The 27743-nt window shown below is 39.4% G+C and overlaps 1 protein-coding gene across 2 annotated transcripts in view; it reads left to right on the top strand.

Annotated features, from left to right (window-relative positions):
* Positions 1-27743, top strand: part of LOC111564240 (alpha-1,6-mannosylglycoprotein 6-beta-N-acetylglucosaminyltransferase B-like) — a 161116-nt gene that overhangs the window by 89555 nt on the left and 43818 nt on the right. For both annotated transcript variants that reach the window (XM_055010232.1, XM_055010233.1), the window contains exons 4-8: positions 5570-5679; positions 9154-9230; positions 9753-9932; positions 12684-12848; positions 21520-21689. In XM_055010232.1, coding sequence (XP_054866207.1) covers positions 5570-5679; positions 9154-9230; positions 9753-9932; positions 12684-12848; positions 21520-21689 — 702 coding nt within the window. The remainder of the gene's footprint in view (positions 1-5569; positions 5680-9153; positions 9231-9752; positions 9933-12683; positions 12849-21519; positions 21690-27743) is intronic.

Below are 27743 nucleotides of genomic sequence, written 5' to 3'. Positions count from 1 at the left end.
AAGTCCTATGAAGCTATCAAAAGCAGTAAAAATCTAACTAAAAAAAAAAATAATTCAGCTTAGAGACTGGTGTTTAAACTTCTGCTACAAGTTGTGCACTGTAGTTTGTTTAATTCTTAGACTGGCTCTCCTTGAAAAATAGTTGTCTTTATCAGCGGTGTTCTGTGAACAATATGAAGTCAAACTCATAACAGCTGAAAAAAAAATCCATTTTATTTTGTTCTGACTGCGGTGTTGTTTGGTTCGGACTAAATAGATCCTTGAAGGGAAGCGGCTATAATAGCTGGAATGAAAGTTTTGATTCAGCAAGCAGAGTGAAAGGATATCGACTAAAGGAAATTGCGGTGTGCTCATAGAGATGTGCGCACACACACATGCACTTGTCTTCTTGAGGTTTTTTTGATGGAGAATAATATGTGTTTAAGACATGATTTACTGTCGGCGTTTGGGTGTCACTGTGTCGTACATCTGTGTGTATTAGATCGTTTGAGGTATACTTGTTTAAAGCGGTCAGCAGGACACAGCGGAGCTCATGGCTGCAGGATGAATGGCTGGTCATAGACACACACACACACACGCACAAGCACACACTGACTGTCACAACAGGGATGACTTAAGTCTCTCTTCAGTCCAATGATTTTTATTCTATCACTCATTTCCCCTCTCCTACTGCCTCTGCCTTTTGCTCGCAATCTTTACTATCTCTAGCTCTCCTTTCTCTCATCATGTCCCTTTTGTTTTTTTTAATACTCTTTTACTTCCTCTTGCTCTCCCACATGTACTCCGATTGAAAGAGTGTGTGAGAAAGGTGTTTGGGTATGAGTGACGTGGTAAAGTGTGTTTTTTGCCACCGGGGAGATGAGCAAATGGAAAGAGGGAGCTTTACAAAAACATATATCCTAAATCCAGGCCAGTCAGGCCAATTTACAGAAAGGCACGCATGCACACACACAGGCACACACACACACAGGCACACACACACACACACACACACATTGGGCAGCAGTTTCATCTCTGTGTGAGCTTCATTGGGACTGACACACTCCCATGTAGCAGAGAACAGGACTTGATGTCTGAGGCCCCAGCCTGTGATTCGCCCACAGGGCAGCCACTCGTTAGAGCAGAAAACGGAGGGGAAATAACAAGGGAGGGAGGCAGAGGGACAGCAAAGCGCCTGAGAAAATGAGGGGGGGGGGAGATGAGAGAGGAGGGAGAAGGGATGCAGAGTTGATTCACTCCGTTTTACTGTGCAGTGGATAAGAGGGGGAGATTGGTAAGTCTACCCTGAGGCGTACGCTCTCTGAAGATCAGTGCTCCGGCTTGGCTTTACCTATTTCTCCTCCCTTAAGCACCCATCTAAGCTCCGTCAGTAACAACACTTATCCCTGGGGCCTTCTCTCCACAGCACTGAAGTCAATGTCATTGCTTTGCTGGAAGTAGTCAGCAAAGGGGAGACGTGAACTCTTATTTTAGTTCTTTTTTTAATTTTCTCTGGATTCTGGGGGTAACAATATCAGCATCAATTTTAGTGATTGTTTCAGAGGGTACAATAAAGTTCTTTTCTAGCATTCAAACAGAGACAGAAGATTTCAAGTATAGGATCAGAGAATCATGATCGTTATCTGCTTGTGCTCATGGTGCTTTTAGTAAATTTGAGGCTTCATTTATAGTGGTCACAAAGTTGCCGTCTACAATGCACTGTTCACTTTGATGGATTTGATTGAATTCATGGTAATCCAGGTGGGGAATAATTTCCCAGCAAGCAGGAAATGTTCTCGTGTAAGTGGCTAACATTACCCACAAGTTCTAATAATGTTTTAAAGAAATCATTAAATCTAATGTTCAAAGAAGATTTCAAGGATATTTATCGAGTCAAGTCATGTTCTTCTGAGGTTAAAGGAAATTAAGACGGAACATATTAACTGTCAGTGGATACTGTCAGATTATGTTACATAATAGCAAAAGAAGAACCAACATTTTAAACGTGTTTCCAAGATGTTATCGAGGCCTCAGATGACAGTGGGGTTTTTTTTTATACAGAATGTTTTGTAATGTTCCTGTAATATAACATAGCATATGTCACATTACGTTCCTGTCATGTAACATATTAACAAAAGTAGAACATGTTGCCTGCAATATTCTATAAACTGTTCCCACATATTACATGAAACCAAAGTCAGGATGTTCTTAATGCAACATTCTCGGAACTGAAATAAAACTTTCTGCTGAAAAAAATACTAGAATTTTGCTTTTTTTAAAAAAATAAAACAAATTTAGCTGGGTTGAAATGATATACTCTCCGCAATAATAATAGCGTGAGAACTTTATACACACATATCTGGTTCTGGCATATTTTCCTATATAAATGTACACGAAAAGGTACGTTTGTTAGCTTTTCATCTTGTGCGTATGTGTGAAAATAACCTGTGGAAAACTGTGCGATGCTTTAACACCATGACATGAGGTGAAATGAGTAAGCTCACTCACAAACAAACCAACATCAGCCAAACACCGAAACCCATATGTTGACACCTTGGTAGTTGTATCTCTTTCCTGGTTAGCTTTGGTTGATGGGATGCTGCCAGAGCTGTCCTCTCCCCTTAAGAGGATGAACTCATTAGACGGAGAGGTGAGGGAAGTAGAAGTAAGAGCACAAACACACGGTTTTATTTGTGTCCTTAAAAAGTCTTCCTCTAGTTAACATTGATTTTCTCTTCTTCTTTTCCAAGCGCTCTTCCTCTACTTGGCATCTGTCTGTGGATTTCCTCTCGCTGTTTCTTCTGCCCCGATACTTTCCTCTCGTTTTGTCTTCTCTTTGCTCTTCCTCATTTCTGTTTTGTTCGTCTCATTTGTAACAGAGCCAACCGTCTGCATTCATCAAAAGGGAGGAAGCTTCATTGCGAGGAGCGTGCAACGGCGGGCCATCAAATATGTATATCCTTGTATTTCTTTGATCATAATCATCGTTTAATGTTTCAGGCAAGCTGTGTTGTTGGCTTCCACATGAAGGCACAGAGGATCTCTTGATTTTATCTTCTGTTTTCCTTAACGCAAAGGTCCCCCGGTGCTGTTGGTCTGTTTGCTGTGGATGGTTGATGTCCTTCCCTTTGTTTTCTGCCAGCTTTTATTCTGTCTTTTCTTCAACTCTCCCAATGTATGTTTCTCTTTGTCTCCTTTTTTGTTGCCCAATTTGGACCTTGTTATGCCATTTCCTTCTTTTAATGTTTCATCCATTCCTCTGCCTTAGTCTCGCTTTCTATCATTTTTTATGACCGTCTCATTTCTCCTTCCCTGTGTGCTCATCTCTAGGGATGAGTTCTCATTGTAGCAGGCATTAGAGGTGGTTTTGGGAGGTTGCATTCTACATACAGCTTTACAGTAACAGAGGTTACCCAGTGTAACGAGCAAAGATTTTGTCCTTCAGGCCAAACCCGCTGCAGCTTTGGTAAGATGGGTGCCATGGCGACTGTAAGTTTCTGCAGCTGGGAACTTTTCCTGAAATGCTCCATGTAATGATATTAATGTTTAAATGGATTTTTATGGCCTAATACAGTGCCGGCTCTCATTATAAGACAATAAAAGGTAATAAGTTTTACTAATGCATACGCTGTAGTTGCCTCACTTCCGTGGAATGGAGGAGTGAAATCATCATTAGTTTAGTCATGTGCTTTCATTGAGATAACTCTCTTTCAGAGAGCTCTTACTCTGAGAGTGTTTGGGAAGGTTTATTTACACTGTGAAGTTTTTTTTTTGTCTTTGGTGTCTGGTAGCAGGTGAGAGGAATGTCATGTGGGGTATAAAAAAAAAATCACAATGACCATAATGACAATTAGGTTTCAAGTCAATTTTCCAAGGCAGCTGTGGTGAAATCATCCTACAATGTCAGAGTGGATAGACACAACTATGTGCTTCTATCTGGTATTGAAATTAGAGATGTGAGACATTGAAGTAAGAAAACATTGGATAGACGTCTTGGCTTGTGAAGGAGTAATTGATGGATGGATGGATGGCAAACCAAGCTGAGTGCATCATGTTTAGCTCAAGTACTGGAAAAAAGATCTTTCTTTAGCCTGCTTTCACCCACTTATCTAAACTTTAGAGAAACTACTTGCTAATATATATTTTTGAAAGGTCTCTGTGCAAAAAGAACTGACAAGATAAACAGTGAAAACATGTACATTTCTGTTAAGCCTTTCTTGTTATTGAAAAAGAAAATGAACTCCAAAGTTGTCCCTTCAAGGTACATCATTCAGACTAGCATACAGAGCTACTATGCTGTAAGATTAAATTTTCACGTGCAACACAATTATTGAACATTACTTAAATTGTCATTTCAGCTTTTCTACAGCTTACAGCTATAGCCCTTGAAATATACATGCACTTGAGCATAATAGATTCTGCAGTGTAGTGAACATATTAAAGATGCAAACACATGTAGCAATGCTTACAAGTGACACTTACAAAGCTTTTAATGGAGCGTGGAGACTGCCTCTGACTTTGATGGCTGCCTCGATTTTTGTTTACACTTTGTAAAGCAACAAAAGCCCATATTCCCTCGTTCCTATGAATTTCCAATTAATTTTCATGCAGATGCCTTTGGTATTTAGTTAGTTAAGCAGTCTTGTATTGAAATCTGAACACATATGAACACACGCATTCTCACACACACAATCAATAATTTGAATCATCATCTCTGATGATGTGTCATTATGCTGCATTTAAGCCTTAAGCTGTAATGAGGGTTAATACCATCTGCTGGTTTAGACAATATAGTGAGTCAGGAAGGCGCACGCACGCACGCACACACAATGCACACTGAAATTTAGTCATTTAAATGGACATAATGGGCACAGCAGTGTGAGGGTGTATTTGAGCACAGGCTTGGTTTTGCATTGCATGATGTGTAACCATGCAGTCTGATGATTTGGAAATATTCAGAACTACAGTGAACACACAAAACATGCAAGCTGAAACACGTGCACATCATGCACACACACACACACACACGTTTCCCACACATCTTATTATGTGAATGGGAAGTCTCTCACTCTGGAGGGGAAGTGGTATTAACAGTGCAGGTCTTTTTCTATTTCACGCTCCAACCAAGTGTTTACCAATTTGCATCTCCCACTAACACTTCTACATCTGTTAAGATGTGGAAGGGGAGGTTTGCAAGGCAAAATAGAGGAGTGGGACGAAAGTCGGAGACAGAAAATAAGTAGAAGCCCCAATGAGATACAAGTGAAAGAGGGGAATATTAGAAGAGGAAGGACATTAGTCAGTGAGTTATGGGAGAGAGAATTTGCAGTAGGGAGGAGACTAAAAAGAATACTGAACATAGCGGTGATACCATCAGGATGAATGGGTGCTGCTCAGAGATTGTTTTCAACTGTTTGTCAAAGATTTGTGTAAAGTGTGCTAGAGGTTCTCTACTTTGATGCAGAGGTGTATGTTTTTTATTCATTCCAAATTTACTTTCAAGTTGAGTATATATTGTGTGACAACAGTGTGAGAGTAACTACACCTTATTAGCATTTCATCATTCTGGACTTCTTTGCGTTGTGTGCAGGTTTCAACCAGCAGGACTCATGGAGAGGATTCAAGCAATTGCCCAGAATGTCTCCAACATGGCCATCAGAGTGGAGCAGATACTGCAAAACAGTATGGTGCAAAGTAGAGGTACAGTATCATCCTTACTAGGTGTGTTTCACTAACACCTTTTTAAGCATATTTTGAAGTATCACATAAGGAAAATTTTATGTAAATTGAATTTAAAAAAAAACAAAAAAAAAACGATACCCCGATTTTGTAAAAAAGTTTTTACACATACTTAAGGCGCTTTTGACTCTTTTGAAAGTAAGTAACACCCTTCACTGGAGATGGAAATACCTTTTCTAAATTAGTTAGTACTGAACATTTAACTTGTATGTCTCATGAGCTGTTTCCACTTCTTTCACTGTCTTTCTATGTGGACCACATAAAACCAGCTAAACTGAAACATTAATTCCAACTTCTATGACTAAAGCAATAGTACTGAAAACTTTTCTCCAAACAACAAAATTGTGCATGTTCCTTCTTCTTCGAGGTATTTTGACGAGGGGAAACACCTGGAGAGCATTCCAATATTTATGCTACCATATTGTATAGTATCTGTATAGTATGTTCCAAGACAGAGTAAAATGCAGTAAACCAAAAAAAAAAAACAAAACACAGTTATCCTACAACACCTGGTTTGGTTTTGCAGTCAGCAAGCCAGCATGTTTTTCTGACCATTCTGACCTACAATCCTCTGTACAGTTACATGCCATATGTGATGTCTCATGCAAGTATATACAAGCTTGAGCTGCTGAAAGTCCAACGACAGATGACAGCTCATTTTGCACCACAGTCAAAACTGAAGGTGCAATATTATGACGAAGTAGTATGTAGCAGCAGTACATACAGCTGCAGGACATGCTGAATGTAAAAAGAAAAAGTATAATATTTGGAACACAAGCCTGGTTTTGTTTCTGACTTCTATTCTTTTTATTGGAGTGATGCATAACATGGTGTGGATCACCACCTTCTGATAACACCATGCAGCCTAGTTTATTCACTCCAGATACTTTTATTATTCATTTTTAATAACATTTCAAAAGATTGCTTCAAATTAGCTTGATAACTACAGGGTTACATAGCCACAGTAGGATTCTTTCACCCTAAATGTATAACTGGAGCCCAACTTATCTTTGCCTTTATCATTCTGTAGATCAGCCATAATTACAAGCAGCCTTATAAATAAATATACAGCATGATTAAATTGCAAGGACAATAAATAAGCACCCAAGCAACACACACACACATCCACACAACATTCTCATCTAATCCACTCATCTCTTACGACTTACGATAAGAAATTGATTAATTAACTCCATTATCCCAGAAGGAATGGGTTTGTATTGTGGGCACAAAATCAAGTATTCACAATAAAAATGTGTGCAGTAAAAACAATCAAAGACCGACAGGGCATTGGCAGATATCCAGTACCAGTAATAGTGCATTTGGAAGCAGAAAACTGCAAATGATACCAAACAATACATAATAATATGCGTCACCAAGCAGTGCTGCATATTCAAGTACAAAAATTTGGCATAAGGAACTCATTTGAAAATAATCTCTTCATAAGAAAAGGACAAAAATAGGAACATGAGTGTCATTCTTCCATAGTGTTCAACTTGAAATGCAGATGGACTCATGCACAGCTGTCGGCTTGTGTTGGAGTGAAACTGCTGCTGTTGCTTAGAACAGAGTAGAAAAGAATATACAACAGATCTGCTGACCCACATATGCAAAGTAAAACAGAGAGAGACACAGTCACAGATTTATGCTTTCTGGATACAACAAATGACACAAATGATTTCTGAAACCTTGTCAAAAAGCAGTTTCTTTTTTGACATACTTTCACACAAAAATACCAAATCATTCAAAACGTTATTAGAACAATGTGTCAGTAAAGTTAAAAATAGATTATCCAAAACATCAGCACAATATCTGGAAACATGCTGTGAAAATTTTGACTTAAGTCAATCTTTGAATGTTATAATTACAGAAAACGGATGGATTTTACTTTGGTTTTAGTTTTAGTAAAGGGAGATAAGCACTGATATGGAAGCGGAATGCTGTGGTCATCTCTGTAAATCTCAACTTTGCTGTTTCCTGTTGTGTTGTCCCTGCACATTTCCTATCAAAACCTAAATAATACAGAGCGTTCTTTCCTCCTCATTTGCCTCTCTCACTTTTTCTCATGAGGGTAATTGGCCAACCCTTTACATGAGAATAAATGAGCATTACATCTCCTTTTGTTTTCTCCACCGCATCTGCAGGGACAATGGCACAGGGCAAAATGAAAACACTGCTGCTGTCTCTAATCACAGATGAATTGAAACACTGCCGGCAGACTTTATTATCATACGGCTCAGTGGCGGTTTATTTATCTCGTGGTCAGGCATGTGTGAGAGGAGAAAGAAAGTACCAAGACGTGATTAGAATTTCCTTCCCTTCGAGCACTGACAAGGCTTTTACGTTTTGTCTTGCAGGGACAAGAGTCGAGTCCTTTTATCGAGTTAGTTGACCACATTTTCAATTGTTGCTATAGTGGTTGCTACTGTAATTATATTTGTAGACAGAGTGTGTGTTTTCAGTTGATGGAGAGAAGCCTCGGGGAAGACTTATGTGGAGAAATGTCTCTTTTTCATTAGGCAAATTGAAGCAGACAGAATCGGAGAGAAGGCAAATTTGTTGGTCCTGAGAGAGAAAGAGGAGGAGGAAGATTTGAAAGACAGGAAACAAAGAGAGCATGAAGCTGCATCAGTTCTCCTCTCGGACAATGTGATTCCAGTTCTCCCTCTGTCACTCTGTCTTCCCTTCTTCTCCTCACATCAGCAGCAGAGAGGCAGTTAACTAAGTCAGTGGAGCAATTAATGCAGTGAGTGCAGCCTAAGTGAACAGACGTGCTCGCTAGCGTAACCTTAGGATGGTTGGCAGCAGTAGGAGACAAGCTGCTTTGTCAGGCCCAGTGAATAGTGTGCACTGCGGTAGAGCGGATATGTTGCAATGCTGCAAAAGGAGAAACCGCGGGAATTTATCAGCTCCATTGTAAATGATGATGTTAAAGAGGACAGTGAACATTGCAATAAAAGCTCCACAGGCCAGTGGAGAGAAGCTGTTAATGTGAGTGATATTGTAACCTCTGTTCTGAAGGGTGAGCAGGTGGGTCAGGGGTTGTTTTGTGTAAATTAACCGATTAAAAGAAATAAAACCTGAATTTTTAAAGAGGCTTTGACAAGCACCATATGCTGCTAAATGAGCTGATAGATAACATTAGAATGCCTGGTTGCTGCTGGAATAGTTCTCTTCAGTGGAGAATACATATTCACATTAGAACCAATGGATTAAAGTGAGCTATAAGTCAGTGAGCCTATAGACTGATCACAGAGCAGAGAATGTGGCTAAAGCAAAGCCGTGTATTTCATTCACAACAGGAAGATATCAGATGATCATTTAACTTGATATTAATGGGAGTGGATCCTACTGTGTCCAGCTTATTAAAAACAGATACATGTTTTAGTAGTTAAAGGTAAAATTTCTCTCATTTCTCTCACTATGTCTTTTCAGTTGTGAGAGATGGAACGTCAAGCCAGTGTGAAGTCCCAAGAGACCCCCGCTTTCCGGAATGTCCTGGAAAAGTAGATGTGAGTATTAAGTTGCTGTTTTTATTTTAAATATGATTGTACAGTAGGTGTCCCCAATCTGTCTTTTTTAATGAGAGAGTCACAACATGACTAAAGAAAAAAATGAAAAAAGAAATACTGAAAGTATTCTTTTTTTCTTTTTAAAAAAAAAATTGTTTGTTTTGCTTTTAATCAGCATTCGTTATTTGCAGCAGCAATCAATAGATTAGAAGATCTACTTTAGTTCAAAGTCTTTAAGTTTTGGTACAGTGCAGTAGAACCAAACTGTGCCAAAACTGAGGTAATTGCAATATATTCAAACTTTCCTTTAGACGTATGAAAATAGTTATAGATAATTAATATTCTGTATTAGTTAATTCTTTTTAGATGATATTGTCTCCTCACATACTGATGGTAAAACCACTGTTATGGAGAGAATCTGATCATTGCTACTGACAGTTGTTTCTCTTTCTTGTTTGTTGGTATGATTTTTGTGTGTATTGCATTTGTACAGTTAACATTTATTCTCCATTTATCCTCCAGTGGATGCGCGCTCGGTGGACATCAGACCCTTGCTACGCGTTCTATGGTGTCGATGGCTCAGACTGCTCCTTCCTCATCTACCTGAGCGAGGTCGAGTGGTTCTGCCCCCCGCTGGCCTGGAGGAACCACAGCAGCCTCCCGACCCAGCATACACAGCAGGCGAAGCCCCCCAAGAGACAAGTAAAAGCAGGACTAACAAACACATGTTAAGATAGTATCATGGTACTGCTACTGTTTACACTGTAGTGTACATACAATTTAAGATTGAAATTGTACTCATTTATCAGGGAAACACTTGGATCTCCTAAATTATTAGCTCATCTGAGAGAGTTTTATCCGGAATATTTCAGACTGAATATTCACAAATTTTTATGAATGTATTTATATTCATCAGTCTTATAATCAGAAGTCATGAATCCTGATTTCATTGACCTTTAGTTTCCAAAAAAAGAAATACATGGTAGCACCAATGATAATTCTCTATAAAAAAAAAATTAGTTTATTAATGCTACAAACAAGCAATAAGACAACAATATGGTGCAGCAACACAGCAATGAGTAAATGAATGAAAGTAAGCAAACTCATTAGTTAACTGTGATCATCACTGGAAGTGCTGAAGCAGAAATACTAAGACTGAAAGCTAATAGTTGCAAAATAAAGTGTGTGCATTATATTTAAAAGAAAAGTAAAAATGTACTAAAGGAAATAGTATAAAATAAAATATAAACCTGTGAACAACAAAATACAAGCTGAGGGGGAAAACCCAAATGGACAAAGAAGAATAAACCCAAAAGTTAATGTGCTGGGTCACAATATACATACAGCAAATTGGATCATCAGTCTTGGTGATGTAGAAAACTGTGTAATTACATTTTCTTAGTGGCATGGTCTCTTAACTTCTTGTGATTAGGAATGACTACGCTGCCAGACTGTGTCACTGCCATGATCGGCAAGTAAACACAAACTGTCACCTGCTGCTGAGTGACAGTTGGTCAGGATGAGTCTACCAAGAATCACTTAAAAGCAGGGCAACAGCTCTTTTGGAAAACCGTAAAAAACTGTGAGGTTAGAAATGAGGGCCAAAAAAATGCAGATGAATGCAGTGATAATTCAGAGTTGCCTTTGCTGCATGTTACTCATATTTTTCATTTAGCTGTAATGTTTTCAAAGGAACAAAGCTGCTGTCATAGTTTGACCACCCTAGATGATTTGTGGAAGCCATGTTGACAGTGTAGGAAACAATTCATGATTTTTCTTTTGTGACAAGAGTAATACATGTTCCCAACATGCAGATGCTCAATGGTTGTAAGATCTTTATTGTTATGTTTTTCTGCACTGTTGGCTTCTAAACAAACATCTGTTCAGCAGATGGTGTCCTTAAATGGTAATGACTTAGCACTGTATTAAATGTTTTCAAATAAATTAACAATCAAATCTTCAGTCCTGTAAAGATAGAGAGCAGAGTCAAGAGCGGAGAGAAGAGACTGTCAGAGTGGCAAGAAAAAAAAAACACTTTAGACAAGCAATATAGCTTTTAGTGGGCTGCCGGAGCTGAAAAATAGGACCCGTTTGTATTTTAATTGCAGCCTTTTAAAAACAAAACTACCATCAAAAATATTTTTCTCACTGTGTCGTTGCAAATTGTTGCCTTTGTGTTATAGTTTTAGGCCACCTTTATTAACAGCAGTAAAAACTCAGTGTGGTTAATAGACGTTGTCGAATTGTCAATCACATGTCCAGAGTAGCACTCAAAAGAGAGAAAATAAGAATCCTTTTCCTCAGAAGATGCTGTTGAGTAATTGGAGTGTGAGCAGTCTGCCCCCATTGCTACATAATTGTTAACCTTCATCTGACCCTGTTCGCTCCCTATTAATTAAAACAGGCCTAATCCTCCTCATCATTATCCTTGAGCCTCTGTTTTTCTCCACATTGACTTTGAGGTCATGGAGCAGTCCTGAACCATCCCTCCACACAAATTAATACACACTGACACACTGTGAGCCATTTTCAGGGTCATGCAATACATCCATCTCTTTGCTGACCTTACGAAAGACAAAATTCTTCATGCATAATTTTATAGCTACTAATATTGAGTGTTTTTGATCATAGGCCAATCCCTTGGCCTGTGTTTTGATATTAATTAATAATCACTTTCCTCACAATACAGCTGAATGTGCCCTTTGGGGCAAACGTGTAGTGACAATAAGGTGATATGGATTTAGATGTTTAAAATATGGGAAAGGAAAGGTCTTAACTGCACACACATGTTGAATATTGAGGCACTTTTTCCATTTACATTGGGTTGGTCAGCCTTTTAGAATGTTTTTTTGAGGGGGAGAACACATGGTAATCATGAATGTTTAAAGGAGTTTGAGAAGTAATATATCTGTCAGTATATGGTTCAACCTTTTTTTTCTTTTAATAACTTTAAAAGCAGCAAAACTTTCAGAATGTAAAGCAGAATGTCGGTGTAGATGAGGACTTTCCAACTCCATCTTTGTGAAGCAAATGACTGAACTATTGATTAAAGTCTACCTGTATATTTCACACAAACAGGGCCGAACTGTGGTTGTTCTTATAGAAGAAAACTCTTTATAGCATTATCTGAGGAATTTAAACTGACTACCTTTAGTTGCCTCTACGCTGCTGATGTGACACTGCAAAGCGGTTTAGTCTACTACCAATGTACACCTGCAGAGAATACAGAACTACTATGATATACAAGAAGAAAATGTACCTTCATAGGGTACAATAGCTACTGTTCTCTCTTTAAGCATGGCTGAAAACTTGACATTAACAACCGTAACGCTGGAAAATGCATACCTCTAAGGGACTGTCTGGCTGGCACTTTCTACCAAATTCCCACCTTCTTACACTTTTGCTTCACTTCTTCTCATCTTTCATTTCACTTTCTGTCCATCACCCTCCCAGGCTGCCTTCCGCACAGACCTGTCTGTACTGCTGGACCAGGTCGGGGCTGGAAAAGAGTCCCTCAGCTTCATGAAGCGCCGAATCCGCCGCCTCACACAACAGTGGGCAACAGCCGCCAACCGTCTGGATGCGAAACTGGAGCAGCGATGGAGGGACCAGAAGAAGGTAAGAGAAGGAGGGGGAGATGGAGATGAAAGGGTGATGGATGAGGGTTGGCGTTGGGCAACAATGGAGCCTGTGAAGTCTTCTTTTGATTGTGAATAAGTACTGCAATCACACTTTTTACCATCGTCAGTGCACACCAACATACGTTTGAGTTCATTCATTCAGTTTGAATGAAGTTGGGAGGAAGAGGAGGGACAATACAACTGAACTGCACAGCGTTAAAACACACAGGGTCCCTTTTCCTGTGTCTTCCTCTACCTGATTTAATCATCTTGATCACATTTGAAAGAATTAAAGTGAGTGGAGAAGTATTTTTGTAGTAGGAAGGCATAAAACAGCATTTTCAGACGTTTCTTTAAGGCTTTCTATTTGATTGATAATAGCTGAGGACAAAAAGCACAGAGTTAATGATAGGTTGTCGTCCATCAGTGCAGTCTGTACGTCTCTTCTGTAATCAGCATACAACTGTCTTTGTGTATCTGCAGACAAATGCTTCTTAAAAAATGTGCATTAGTGCAAAATAGATTTTTTCTGGCAGGATCATACTTAACAACTAGTTGCTGTTGAAACGGTGCTGTATGGACATGGCTACATCTTGTTGGTAGCCATTTTGAGAGGAAGACAGATGCAGAAAAAAATGAGAGAGAACAATTGAAAATGAGTAAGATGGTAAGGAATGATGGTGATGAAAGATTTGGATTATAAGGAGATGGCAAGCATGTTCTACTGCTGGAGGGAGAAGATGAGAGTGAAAGGACAAGAGAGGGATGGATGGTACAGTAGAATATGGATTAGGAAAGGACTGATGCAACGAAAGAGGGGAGGAACGCACCACTGAGATGAGCAAAATGCGAATGGGAAACCAGGTTGCAAGTGCAAATAGAGTGTTTCGTTAAAAATTGGTTTAGAATTCACAACTCATTTAAAAGCTTGCTTTTCCAAATGTCAGTGAAAGCACTTTGCGTTGAAAACATCAAGAGTCTTAGACATGTTTTGCAGCATGTTACCTTTTACAAGGTACATCTTAAATCGTTTACTTATTGCATCTCTCACCCGGCTCTGCTCATAATCTTTTCGTTAAGAAAATAACAATAAATGGATGAGTTAATGGGAGAAGGCAGATGAAGCGCACAATCTGCCTCTTCTTTTCCAAAATATTTTTTCCTCTGCCCTCATCGCTTTCTAAAATAAGTTAACAAGGGTGAAAATAGTCCTCTGTCACCATGATTGATGTTCTCCTTTCTTGTACTGCTCTGAAGGGATTTGTTATCCTCTATCACGGCTTCGTGGCTGCTTGAACTGCCTATATGCCTTACAAAGTGCTGCTGCTATCGCAACAGCAGATGTCCTGGTGTTTGTAAGAGTTAGCCTTGGCTGTCGAAAGCTGTTTGTTACAATAATTAGAGACGGAAGTGAGAAACGTGTGTGTTTGTGTGCTCGCTGTCAGTCTGTGTGGGTCTGCGCATATGCCTGACTGCTAATTGGATATCATGGCAATAAAAGCCAATGCCAGAATCCCATACATTTTATTTAAAAACTAAATCTCAGCCTGTGCCAGACGAATTTACTATTTTGGATGGTTAAGCCACCCTCCTCGCAGGAAAATTAATTTTCATTTAAACGTTGGATTAAATTCACATCCCTTTAGCATTGAGAAGGGACCACCGTTTGATTTTAATTTACTCTGACCTCGGGGGGGAAAAAAAGGAACAAAAAAACATTGTTTGATGTGATTTGACCACAACCCCTGCACTTTCCTACCCTTTGTCTTTGACACGAACCCTTCTTCCAGTGGCAGCTTTAGAATTCTGCTTGAGTGTGCAGTCTTTGGTATTCCAATGGGGTTGCGTTGATTCAGTTCTGCTTCCTTGTTTGGCTTTCTCTTTGATTGTAAGCAGAGTGGATATTTACTCAGAAAAAGAATAAATTAGTGGAGTAGTGAATATGGAGGCAGAACAGATCAAGAGGGAGAGGAAAATGAGAGGCAAAGCAGTATGATCCTTTTTGACTGTCGGTGGCATACACAAGGACAGGAAATGGCGAAGTGTGAGTGTGTATCAGAGGGACTGTGGACACTTGAAATGCAATTCTGAAGGGTTTTACCTTAAAGTCACAGCTGAAGAGATTTTCTGCAGTCAAATATATTTGCAAGTGAGTGATCTTTTGAATGAGTGAGCGAGTGAAGTAGAAGGGTGCCCTAAATATTCCGAGAGAGCTCTTGTATTTTTGTGACTAATCTTCCAGTTTCCTTGTGAGGTGCAAAGAAGAAACATTCAACCTTTAGCTCGTCTTCACTTTCAAAGCAGTAACACATTTAAGAGATTTTTTCTTTCTTTTTCCCAGTGCCATCAAACTTAATCAAAAGCCAGGGTCAAACAATTCAGTCACTATTACGAAGCAGAACATTTTTTTTCTTCCGTAGCAAAAATGCTGTTCTGCTTTTAGTCATTAAAGGACGCGTAGTCAGCCAAACTGTGGCATAATGAACGGGTTTTTAAGAGACGATAGGACACATTCAAAGACACTGACCTTATCCTGTTAACCTCCTGCTGTGCATTCACTGCCTGTCTAATGCAGCATCTTGGCCGGTGACTTTGTATGCGTTTGGGCGTCTTGGTGAACGTTGAACATGCACATTTAGAGAGTTTGTCAGCATATGCCGAACCGGTAATTCCGCTTCTCACTGCCTTCTTGAGGGTTAATTGGCCTATGACTGATGAAGTGCAGACTGTGCAGTGGAGGAGACTAACAGGATAGGTGAAGTGAGGAGGTGAGAATGGGGTAGGAAAAAGGAAAAGAAAGGAGGAAAGGGGAGGAAGCAGGTGACAGCGGGGGGGGGGGGGGGGGGGGCAAGACGTGAGCAGAAATGAAAAGGAGAAAAAGTAGTCTGTAGAGCCATGAAAGAGGGATTAGACAGAAGGTGAAATTAAGGGTAGAGTAAGGATGGTTGTCAGTGCCAGCTTGTGTTGCTACCCATGGCCTTCCATTGGACAGCTGCGACCTTCTTAAGGGCCATGATGCATAAGAGAACAGGGCCTCACACACACACACACCGAGACACACATGCATTCATGTGAAGTCCTGCATTAACAGATGCCGAGACAAGAATTAGCATTCTTCTGTCGTTAGCCTGTTGGTGATGAGTGGAGCAGGGCAGAGCACCAGAGTGGTACCACATACTTGAGAGGCCACTTCCACCCTCCTGCTCTCCGACGTTTGCACCAAGGACTTTCCAAGGATATTACTTAGACACACATACATAAAACATTCCTAACATCAGCACATTAAAGGCAACAGATTTCCTTTTCTGAAGCTTATCCTTGTTATGTAATCACATGGCATCTCGAACAGGGAAGACGTAGTGAAAAAACCTTGCTTCATGGCGTACAAGTTTAATGAGCGAGCACAAGTGCGAGCAGACGTCGTGTTGTAAAGGTGAGCAAATGATGGTGCTTCTTTTTCTGTCTCAGTGGGTTTGGTGGGTCTTTATGTTCAGTCCTCGTGGGATGTCAACAGTAGAAAGTAGCTTTAGATCTTTTTGAAGATCCCCGAGCTCACGGCGAGCATTTACACTACAAGCACAGGATTCTGAGTGGAGTTCATTAATGTATGTCGACGTGAAACAAATACATACAAAGAACCCAAAGCAAACAACATTTGAAATCCATCGCACACTCAGACACACACGCATACACACACACACACACACACACACTCAGACACACACGCACACACACACACACACACACACACACACACACACACCATCTGGGAGTACCATAAGTCCACTGTATAAAGAGCTCCACTCTCTCGTGTGTGATTTGATTCCTGATGGAGGCAGCTGGCAGTGACACAGGAGTTTATGAGGAAGTAAAGCTTTACCTTCAGAATCACTCCGTCTGTTGCTGACTTCCCATTGTGCTCCTTTTGTTCCCTCTTCATCTTCATTTTCAAGGGAGTGCATGAGCCAATATGCAAGATTGTCCTTTCGGTGAGAGTACGTTCGGTTTCTCTCTCGTCTGTTCAAACTTTTGACTACATCCCTGTGATATGAATGGTACTTTTCCTGTGTTGCTCTGATATATTTTTTTTGTTGTATTCCGCTTTAAATCTGCTTTTATACAAAGGGACTTAACAATAATGGATGGAGCTAAATGCTGTCTATTAGAGAGAAAGCAAACTCCCTCCTTAACACTCGATCATGAGCAAGTTGCCAGGTTCTACAAAGCACCCTTTTTCTCTTCCTATTAACTTTGCATTTGTGTGTGGATGCCAGTTCACAAAAATAATCCAGTCCACAGTTATCCAGGTCTGTGGCCACTGTGTGATATTCCTCATATTTATTTAACAGTTCTACTGTGCTGCCAGTATCTGAAATTGGGCTCCCTCTATCTCCATTTTTTTGCGTGGTTGCCAGTGTTTGTGTGATACGCCCTATAACCAACACCACCAGCACCTCCAAGCCAAGACAGTGAATACATGGTGCCATGTATTCTCACTCTTGCCATCTGCCACCCAAACTGTAATTAAATTCCACTTATCTTTTTTTTATGAAGCAGAAGTTAATAGAGCAGGTTTATTAAATCAGGGGATTTTTCACGCCAGCTGGAGTCTCACTGGAGCTTGACTCTGCTGCATACACATCATTGTTCAGTGTTTTGAGCACATTTTATACACGTGAGTGCATCAATAAAATAACTTTAGTAACTGTACTGCATGTATTCAGCTTTAATACACAATTGCATGTAAATATACCGACATATCTGCTATAATAATAGTTAATGAAATGCCAATGTGACAAGTATGAGGAAAGGGGTCATATGAATGTACAGCTCCCCTCTTATTTAATTGATATATAGAAGTATTTTCAGCTGAAGAGCCAAATAGTCCTTCAGGAGGTGGTGGAAACCCAAACCAGAGCTAAATGAGTATATATGTGACTTAAATTCGTTCAGTGGACAACAACATGACTCCAAATGAAAACTAATTTTGCTCGTACTGCTGGATGTGTAAATAAGCAACTGTTTCACCCAAATGTTTAACAAAAATGATTATGACTTATTGGTGCCTGTTCTCTGTTTCTGTCATTCAGACACAGTATTTTATTCAGTGTATCAAATGTAGAAGCAGAATGTGTGTATAGTTGTTGTGTGCAGGCGCTTGTTTTGGCTCCTCTTACTTCAATATTAGTACACTGTGGCATAATTAAGCGGGGAAGAGCAAAAATAAGAGAATGCACTTGCAGCAAGCTTCTAAAAAGCTCTTGGAAGCTTTCAATTATTATCTCCAAAGTTAAGAGTTGTGAAAGTGCAGATGCAGGACACACACTTATGCACTCACATATAAGTGGAGAGAGAGGTGTATAATGAGAGCACAAGAGAGAGAGACGGTAAGCAATCGCCATGGAAACTTTCTGGCAAACTCTTCACAGTTGGCCTTAAGCTCATTATGTATGTTGTATGGCCAAAGTTGTGGGCTCCATTTGCCAGCAAAAGCAGCTGGAGGTGTTCATGCTGCGTTAGTTAATCAGGATTACTCAGCAGAGCAACGTTTGGACATGGCTGTGTCTAATCCACTGTGAAAAGTAACGTGTTGCTCATTATTCGGTGGCTTGCACTAATTATACATTAGCTAGGTGGACATGCATGACAGGATTGTAGCCTGTATGTGCATAGTTGTATAACAATGTCACATTTAAACTGTGACAATTCCTTCACGTCTTTTTTTTTTTTTTTTTTTTTTTTAAAGGAGATTTTCCCCTGGGATTCGTAGGAATTTGCTACAGTAGTTATCTGTATGGAGATACGTTGCATATTAAATGAGTTGTGCAATAAAGTGCATAATGCTGGAGTTTTGCCTGTGCATGCTATTCCATTGGAGCATGAGGAGATAATTCATAGGGGATTTCAAAGAATTACTTTTCAGTTGCCATAATTTCCTATTGGAGGAGTCTGAAATTCTAATGATTCTAATCCTCAAAGTCATTAAAACGGTTTGCACAGCAGAAGCTTAACTTTCAAAGAGCTTAACTTTGCACAAATATAGAAATAATATAGTGAAATCAGGTTAAATTTAATGTACTTTATCATCTAAACATGATACACTGTGTGTATATTAATTAGACTCCCATCAATATACATGTCAGCTGTAAAGTTAGTCATTTTAGTCTATATAGTACATATGTTTTAAGCTTCATACAGCACACAGCACCATCAGGGTGGTGTCTGATCTGCCCTAGATTCATTCAGCAGCATGAGACAATGAAAGCAAAGACACAGCCAGAGTCAATCTTCAGTAACAAAAAGAATATGGTGTCCTTTAACAGATGTTCCCTGCTCTCACAGAGCCCTGATCTCAACAGCATGGAGTCAAACTGGGTTCATATGAAGAGACAGAAGGCAGAGAGAGACATCCTGAATCCATAGAAAAACCCTGAAAAACTGTACCTATGAGAATTAGTGTTATTTTAAAGGAAATGGGTGATCACACTATTGTTTGACTTTGTATTAAGGTCATTTACATGCAAAAATTATTCATGGCAGTGTTTGATTGCATCCTTTGCACTGGACTCTATGTGACTGTACATGCCGACAAATGACTGGATAGTTTCGGGCTTATTATTGTAAGTCAAGGGGAAACAGTCTTTATGAATCTGATAATTATGAGTTTTGGGCAAATAATAGAATCTGTATACACACACACACAATGTAAATTTTGGTTAAAAGACACCTAAAAAATGGTACAGTGTGATGGATTATTAGTATTGGCAGAACATTTATAGATACATGTACTTATGTATGTTGACTGTCTTATCTTCTGATTACATGTTTTTGGAGCAATGTTGCTCCCATCTCAGTGTGTAGTTTGGATTGAGTAACATGTTACCAGAAACCACATCCATAAAATATGACAGGAACTGTAATAAACTAGATTTTTTTATTTATATATATATATATATATATATATATATATATATATATATATATATATATATATATATATATATATATATATATATATATATATATATATAGTTTATAACAGCAAACTGTAGTTCAGTTAAAAAAAATAACAAAAACATTAAAGTGCTCATTTCTTAAATGCTGGTGCTATGCCATGTGTATTTATGGAACCAGCATGCTGATTTGACACGGACAGTTTTGACAAAGCATTTTTATCTTCAGTCAATTTTTTACACCGATTAATGTGTGGCTGAGATCTGGTGAATGACAAGTCGTGTTCTGCAATGAACGAGCACACGTGTGTTTTTTAATCACAAACCCGGCCAGTCTGTCGGTACCTCGGCGGTGGCTGTTGCTCCCGGTAAACGAGCTGAGTTTCAGAGCAGACAGCAGCTCTGTGGGTCTGACTCATGACGTGACAGCACTTTTTGCCGTTAGTTGTGTACATGAGTTTTTTGAGCACACAGTACAGAAGTAAGTACCCGGCTCCTTCATTTTATTTGCACCAGCAACCGGAGGGCTTGGCGTCTCTGTTTAACTCTTCCAACCTCGGGAAGTGCATTTTATTTTTATTTACTCCGCCAAGGAACGCGACGTTATGTGACGATCTGCGTACGTTTGTCTTTCCATCTATTTGTCTGTGCACAACATTACTCAAAAAAAGCAGAATAACGGATTTTGAAATGACACAAGGACCAAGTGATTAGATTTTAACAGTGATGCGGCTTATAGTCTGGATCCACGGATTTGTTAAAGATTTCTGTATCACTACGTCATTATAACCATGACAACAATGGACTCACCCGCAGCTGGATCTCAACGTCTTTCTAAGACCAGCACCCGCTCTACTTCCCATTGGCTAGTGATATTAGTTTGGTTGAGAGCAAAAGCTGCGTTCCCCTCATTCCATTGGTAGATGAACTCAACTGACAATTTAGTCCTATCTTTTGTTTGGTTTTTTTGAGCCAAATGCCGGCGCAGCACACTGGAAATCCGGCACGGTTGTTTACACGCTTCAGGACGCAGTTTGATGATGTGATCATTTGCGCGCCGGTAAATGCTAGCGAAATCCAGGCATTATTTTATCGATTTTCATGATAGGCAAAAAAAACCAAAAAAAAAAAAACGGTAACGATATTGACCAATAATACATTTTTATGCCAATATTGATATGATATTGGCATAAAAATATTATCCCAGTAGGGATGTCTGATAATATTGGCCCACCGATATTATCGGACATCCCTACTTAAGATAACTCATAATATATTTTACAAGTTAAATAGACATTCACAAAATATTGATGGCCAGCTAACATTACGTAACATATCGGTAGCTTCAGTTAATTGGGCCAGGTGCCAAGTCAGTGTCGCCAACGTGAGTAAACTATTGATAGCATAAAGCTGATATCTACACTCCATGATGTAACTGCTGACTGCAATTTCAGATGAGCTTGTTCAAATATATATATATATATATATATATATATATATATATATATATATATATATATATATATATATATATATATATATATATATATATATATATATATATATATATATATATATATTACATTCAGCCTTTAAAAAGCCATTTTCAACTGGCCATTCAATAAATAGGTTGTACAAGTAAAATCGGCAGTCAAGCGCCACCTTTATTTTAGCTCTCTGTAACAATGCATCTTTTGTCGCTTTTTTTTTCTCCAGATTCTGGTCCATGTTGGCTTCCTAACAGAGGAGTCTGGAGATGTTTTCAGTCCCAAGGTGCTGAAGGGGGGACCTCTGGGAGAGATGGTCCAGTGGGCTGACATTCTGACGGCCCTCCATGTTCTGGGACACAATCTCAAGATCTCCATGTCTGTCAAGGAGCTTCAAGGGTGAGTTCTCTACCAAACCGGTGCTGTGGTGTTTGAAATGATGGTAATGGTTGGTTTAGAGCAAGTGATAACCCACATTCCTGCCATTTCACCATCATCAATGTCTCAATCTGAATTTGTATAAAGTTAAGCAGTAGTTTAACTTTCTCTAGTTGACTGGTTACTAATCAATAGTTATTCAGACAAGGAAACATATTTGCCGTTAGAGTGAAAGGTTGCTGATCTGCAGTGTCAATGAACTAAGTAAACAGTTTGATTACTTTAACCAAAGTGACCCTGCAAGTACCACCTTCATTTATTTTTTTCCTGTATAAATTCCACCAATTTTACCGTATCGCAGTTGTATTTTGAATCCTTAATAGGAAGAACACAGAATGTGACCCCTGATGACAGCTGTGCCAACAAACTGATAACCTTTTACCATCCTCTTGTTATTGCTGTGCTCTTGGAATTTGTATGTTTGCACTCTAATTAAACCGCCTTCCACCAAACCCACAGATTAGACACTAGGATGCTAAGGTCCTGTTGATTTATTTGCCACTGTATCGATCTCATATTGACACGCTCCCCCAGCTTCCTGTCAGTGGGACTGCGATGGTATGTCTTTTTATCCCGTGTCAGCATGCGCCCATGTTTCTGCTGACGGATACAGCTGTGGAGCCAACACACATACACCCACAGACAGCTGGATGGATGTGAATCTGCCATGTTGGGAAAGATCCCTCAGGCTTGTTCTGTCCAATATATGCAATGTACCTCATGGTCGAGACTGAATAAATCACAGAGGTTGTCATCTTCCATGAAGATGGATGGTTAATGCTGTACAGTAGAATTATGGATAGGCATATTGTCTGAAGACAACTGAATCATAGTGGGCGACGTCTTTGTTCAGCCTTGATTGGCCCAATAGTCTTTGTCTTTCTGCCACTGTTGATCACTGCGATGACACAGGTACAGAGTATAGATCAATATAATGATGCCTGCAGAGACCCCGCTGTTCTCTGCATTTTAGACTGTGCCCTGCCTGCGACAACTCTCACAAATCATAGAAGAATCATTGTATTGACGCCCAGCCTCTGGCCATCATTTTGCAGACATATAACACCTCTGTAGGGACCAGGAGAAAGTGGGAAAATCTTGGGGGATTTTATACTTAAAAATGACTTAAGAGATGGCAGGGACATCCACAAGGCTGAATTCACTTGTTAGACTTGAAATGGATTTTTCCTGCATGCATGTCGCTGTAGCATCTTGGGACCCACATTATAAAACAGGTCTGTCTCACAAGCTGGATTGCAATGTCTTAGGTGAGTGTGCAGTATAGTCTGGCATACCAGCATGAACAATTGTTTTGTACACCTTGCCCCCATGGAATGGCTTCAGAGGGAAAAATGTGGCCCTTGACTCCATTAAAGATACTTGTGTGAGGAATACTACATCAACTTTGCTTTCTGATGTCCTAAGTGGAGTACGGAAAGGTTATGCAGTGTGTCCAGACAGTTGTTTTGTTGATGTATCACTTTTTGTTCTGACATTTTTCATTTCCTGTCGTTTATGCCTTCGGCAAGACAAAAACATTCAGAAGGTTGAACATAGTCGATAAGAAAGTTTGGCTTTCACAGAGTGCATTCTTATCTTCTTCTTACTAATGTCTTTTATGTTCCCCTTAAATCTGTTAATGGTGCTATTGATTTTAGTTTGTGTTTTACTCACAGCCACAGTAAAACTTCAGTGCTATTCACAACGAATGCAACACCAGCATGTTAGCAAATATTAATATAATACTGTAAAGGGTGTATTTAGTTAAACCAGAAATGAAACTTCAAAAATAAAGCTTTTTGTGATATGTATATGCATATATATATATATATATATATATATATATATATATATATATATATATATATATATATATATATATATATATATATATATATATATAAAAGTATATGTATATATAAGTATATGTATACACCTGTCTGTGTGTGTGTGTGTGTGTGTGTGTGTGTGTGTGTGTGTGTGTGTGTTGTCATATATTCTTAACACAAAAGATCTGGTGCATTTCTTTGTTGTTTTTCTGTCTTAGTTTGCACTCTGACATTGTTTCTTGTGTTTCCTTTCACTCCATGTCAGGCATATACAGTGATCTGATAACCTTACAGTTTACATAACACTTCAAGTGCCCCATAACTTACAATGGTAAAAAATGTACATCCACAAAATGGTATTAGTAATATTTTTATGCCATTGCTATTATATATTAGTATTTCCAGACAGATGTCTTGTGCTGATCTCATTGTTGTTGCTGATGTTTGATATGGCACCAATTGTTTGGGGGTAAAATTTCTTTAAAACTTCTTGCACTTGTTCCAAATTTACCTTCAGTTTCAATATATATTACTCTGCTATATTCCATTTTTATCTTTAAAAAAATAAAAAACATCACATTCTAGTGTATTATGAAAGTTTTTTCTGCAAAAGGTATGGCTGAATAATACATCAATTTCAATTCAGAACTGAGATCTGAAACAATGCAAGTAGCAAAACACAAAAGTTACGTAAGTTTTATATATTTATTTTACTGTTATTGTAAATTAATGTTTCTAAGGCATAAGTGAATGATCTACCCATTTCAGTGTCAAATGTATAATTTTCTTATTTGAATAGCTGTTTTTTTTCTTATTTATTTTTATTTGGTTTAATTATCACAGTCATAGCTTCTGATAATTTCTCTGTGTTTCATTGTTCTCTGCTCTACGCCAGTAAAAGAATTTACTAATGCATGTAGGAACTGTTGTTTTATGCTTTGATATTAAGATATAGAGCAGTAAAAAAAATGGATGGCATCGCATGTGGTGATGCTCCATCATATGCTATAAACCCATTACAAAGTTAATAACGACTTGAAGCTTGACCTTAATATAAATATATAAATGTCACAAATCAAATCACAATCACAGTAACTACAAAAGTACAAAAAATACAAAAAAATGCAATTAGGTGTTTTCTCCAAATCCTTCACCCCTAACAAGAAGGGATACAAAAACAAGAGGTTTGACATTTATTTCCTCTGAAGACAGATTATTAGCAGGACAAAACAGGACGGATAAGCAGACAAATTGCAATGCAGCCAGAGCCATATAAATACAGAAAAATGGCCCGACAATCTGGACAGGCAGGCCGACCAACACAAATGGGAAACCAGGCAGTCAGACAACAATTGCCCCAAAGAGGCTGCTTAGTTGAAGTTAAGTCCAAACACAGATTTGGAAACAGGTTCGCTTTCCTTTGGGCAACACTGTCCAACGAAACAAAGCTGAAGAAGAAGTGCCTCGGGTCCATCATCCTCCACAATTCCTGTGTGTGTGTGTGTGTGTGTGTGTGTGTGTGTGTGTGTGTGTGTGTGTGTGTGTGTGTGCGTGCGTGCGTGCGTGCGTGCGTGCGTGCGTGCGTGCGTGCGTGCGTGCGTGCGTGCGTGCGTGCGTGCGTGCGTGGCCACACAGTGTGTCACTGTCAGGACTCCATCTGAGAGTTGTGATTGGCTGAGGAGGAAGCAGAGGGCAGCTGTAATTGGCCACAGTGGAGATGATTAGGTCTAGAGTTGTGTTACTGTACATAACATATTCCCTAATTTGTAGTTTCCATTCAGCAGTGCAATCAGGTGACTGGGCATTATTCACTAGAGATGCATGAAAAGAGCACATAGAGACGTACTAAGACATTAGACATTGTGGATATAGACAAAAAAAAATTCTCTCAATAACTTGGGATACAATAACACGAATTGTAATATTTTTGATGGAAAGTTCACTAGACCTCATTGATTTGTGCTCTGCCCATATTAATGTGATTGTGTTGTCTTGTAGCCTGCAGGTCATTATGACACAGGCATCATTTACTTCATTCCTTCCTATGACAGAGCAGAGACATATCTCAGTTTCAAGGCTGTCATGATGCAGATGGATGGACTGATGAGAAAATGTTCATTGGGAAGCCCTGTGGGAGAGAAAAAAATGAAGAAAAAGGGAGTACAGTAAAGTGCTGAGCTGGCAGCTGTGGAGTCAGGGCAAAGACTCTTAGTATTCAAATATGCAAAAAAATTTTGAAGGCTCACTGATAAATGCCATCCTTTTGTTTTGAGTCTTGGACCGTCCTTCATTTTTGCACAAAGCAGAAATTTCACACCGTTTACCGCCATTTACTTGCCCACACACCGCAGCACACGAACCCGAGTTAATTCAGTACATGATTTTTGCATTTCGCCGTCTCTGCTGAGTGTGCACTTCTCACAATGTGAGCTTACTGAGTAGCTTGATGGAAATGAAGCTGAATGTGGTGCCAGTTAGGTTGGCAAGGCACCTGAGATGTATTGGTGTGAAAGGGAAAAAAGACATGGCTCTAGCTGCTCATTACCGACTTCAGGGTCCAGATCACTGAGGGCTGCTGCAGTCACTGAGAAGGTGGATGGTCAGCACCTTTGTTCCGTACCCTGTCACTGCTGTTAAGTGACAAATAGAAAATCCAGTAATACTTGGAGATGAAAGAGTCTGGCACGGGCTAAAAAGAAATGGCCTTTTGCAGTGGACTGGGCGAAGCACAAACAGGACACAAAACACACTGAAAAAGAAGCCAGTGTGCAGTGCATCCTGGTAAATGCTGCTGTTTGGAGATTTAGTGTGGTCATGTAGATATGTACAAAGTAATATGTGGGGATGTAACCCAGGTGTAACCAACAAACTGTAAATGTGGCATTACGATACAGTTGGGAGAGGTGATACGCAGAAAGCATGCAAGATAGTAAATAAGAAGCTGAGTGAAGTGTGCAAGTGTTATATTCATCAGATTTTATTGAATTCTTTCCGAACGTTTGTCATCAAAAATTTTCTTCCCGCTCTTCTTTGTCCACTCAAGAACATAAAATAGAACTGAGGATAGACTGACACGTTCCATTGTTACTGCTGTTTATTTTAACGCTAACAAGTAATTGATTATGTTCTTCCTAACAAATGCTTATTGTGTTGTATACACTGATCAGCCACAATATGAAAACCACTCATGTTAAGTGAAAAACATTGATTATCTCATTACAATGGCACCTGTGAAGAAAGTAAACAGCTGAAAACGAGCAAATTATAGGATCTGAGTGACTTTGACAGGGAGCAAATTGTGATGGCTGGACAATTGGGTCAGAGCAATTTCAAAACAGCTGCTTTTGTGGAGTGTTCCTGATGTGCAGTGGTTATTTTCACCAAAAGTGGTCCGTGGAACAACAGCTGGTGAACCAGCAACATGGTCATCACTGCCCACTGCTCATTGACATGCATGGGGAGCAAAGGCTGGCCTCTTCCAAATCCTGTGCAAGAGCCACTGTAGCACAAATAGCTGAAACTTTTAATGCCGGTTATGATAGAAAGGTGTCAGAACATTGGACAGCAGAACTGCACCACAGAGCAGTGGGAGAAGGTGGCCTAATCAAATGAATCATGTTTTTTTTTTTTTTTTTTTTAACATGAAAGACCAGGAGAAAGAGCAGCATGTACTATGGGAAGACATAGAACAGTAGATGCAGTATGATGCTCTCTGCCATGCTCTGCTGAGAATTTGGGTTCACGTTTTTATGTGGATACTACTTTGGCACATATACCACCTACCTAAACATTGCTGCAGACCACATATGTACATCCTTTCCTTGGCTGTGGACTCTTTCAGCAGCAAAATTGGCCCTACAACACACCAAACTTTGTTCAGGAGTGGGTTGAAGAGCATGACAGCTCATGAGAGTTCAAAGTGTTGTCTTGGTCTTCAAATTTCCCAGTCAGATCGAGCATCTGTGGCCTGAGTTGGAAAAACAAATACAATTCAAGGAGGCCCCAACCTCCAGCTTCCTTCCTCCAGAGGTCTTGTGAAATCTTTGCTGTGACTGGTCGGAGTAGTGTTGGTGGCACAAGTGGATCTGTTTTAATTTTGTTTTAGTATGGGGGGGGGCAACAGTGTTGAATTCTTTCTTGACACAGTTATGGTTTTGAGCAATATCTTAGGTCATGGACAAAGAAA

This window comes from Amphiprion ocellaris, chromosome 4, assembly GCF_022539595.1.
Source record: "Amphiprion ocellaris isolate individual 3 ecotype Okinawa chromosome 4, ASM2253959v1, whole genome shotgun sequence".
Lineage (NCBI taxonomy): Eukaryota > Metazoa > Chordata > Actinopteri > Pomacentridae > Amphiprion > Amphiprion ocellaris.
This window is presented reverse-complemented; position numbering and strand designations above follow the sequence as displayed.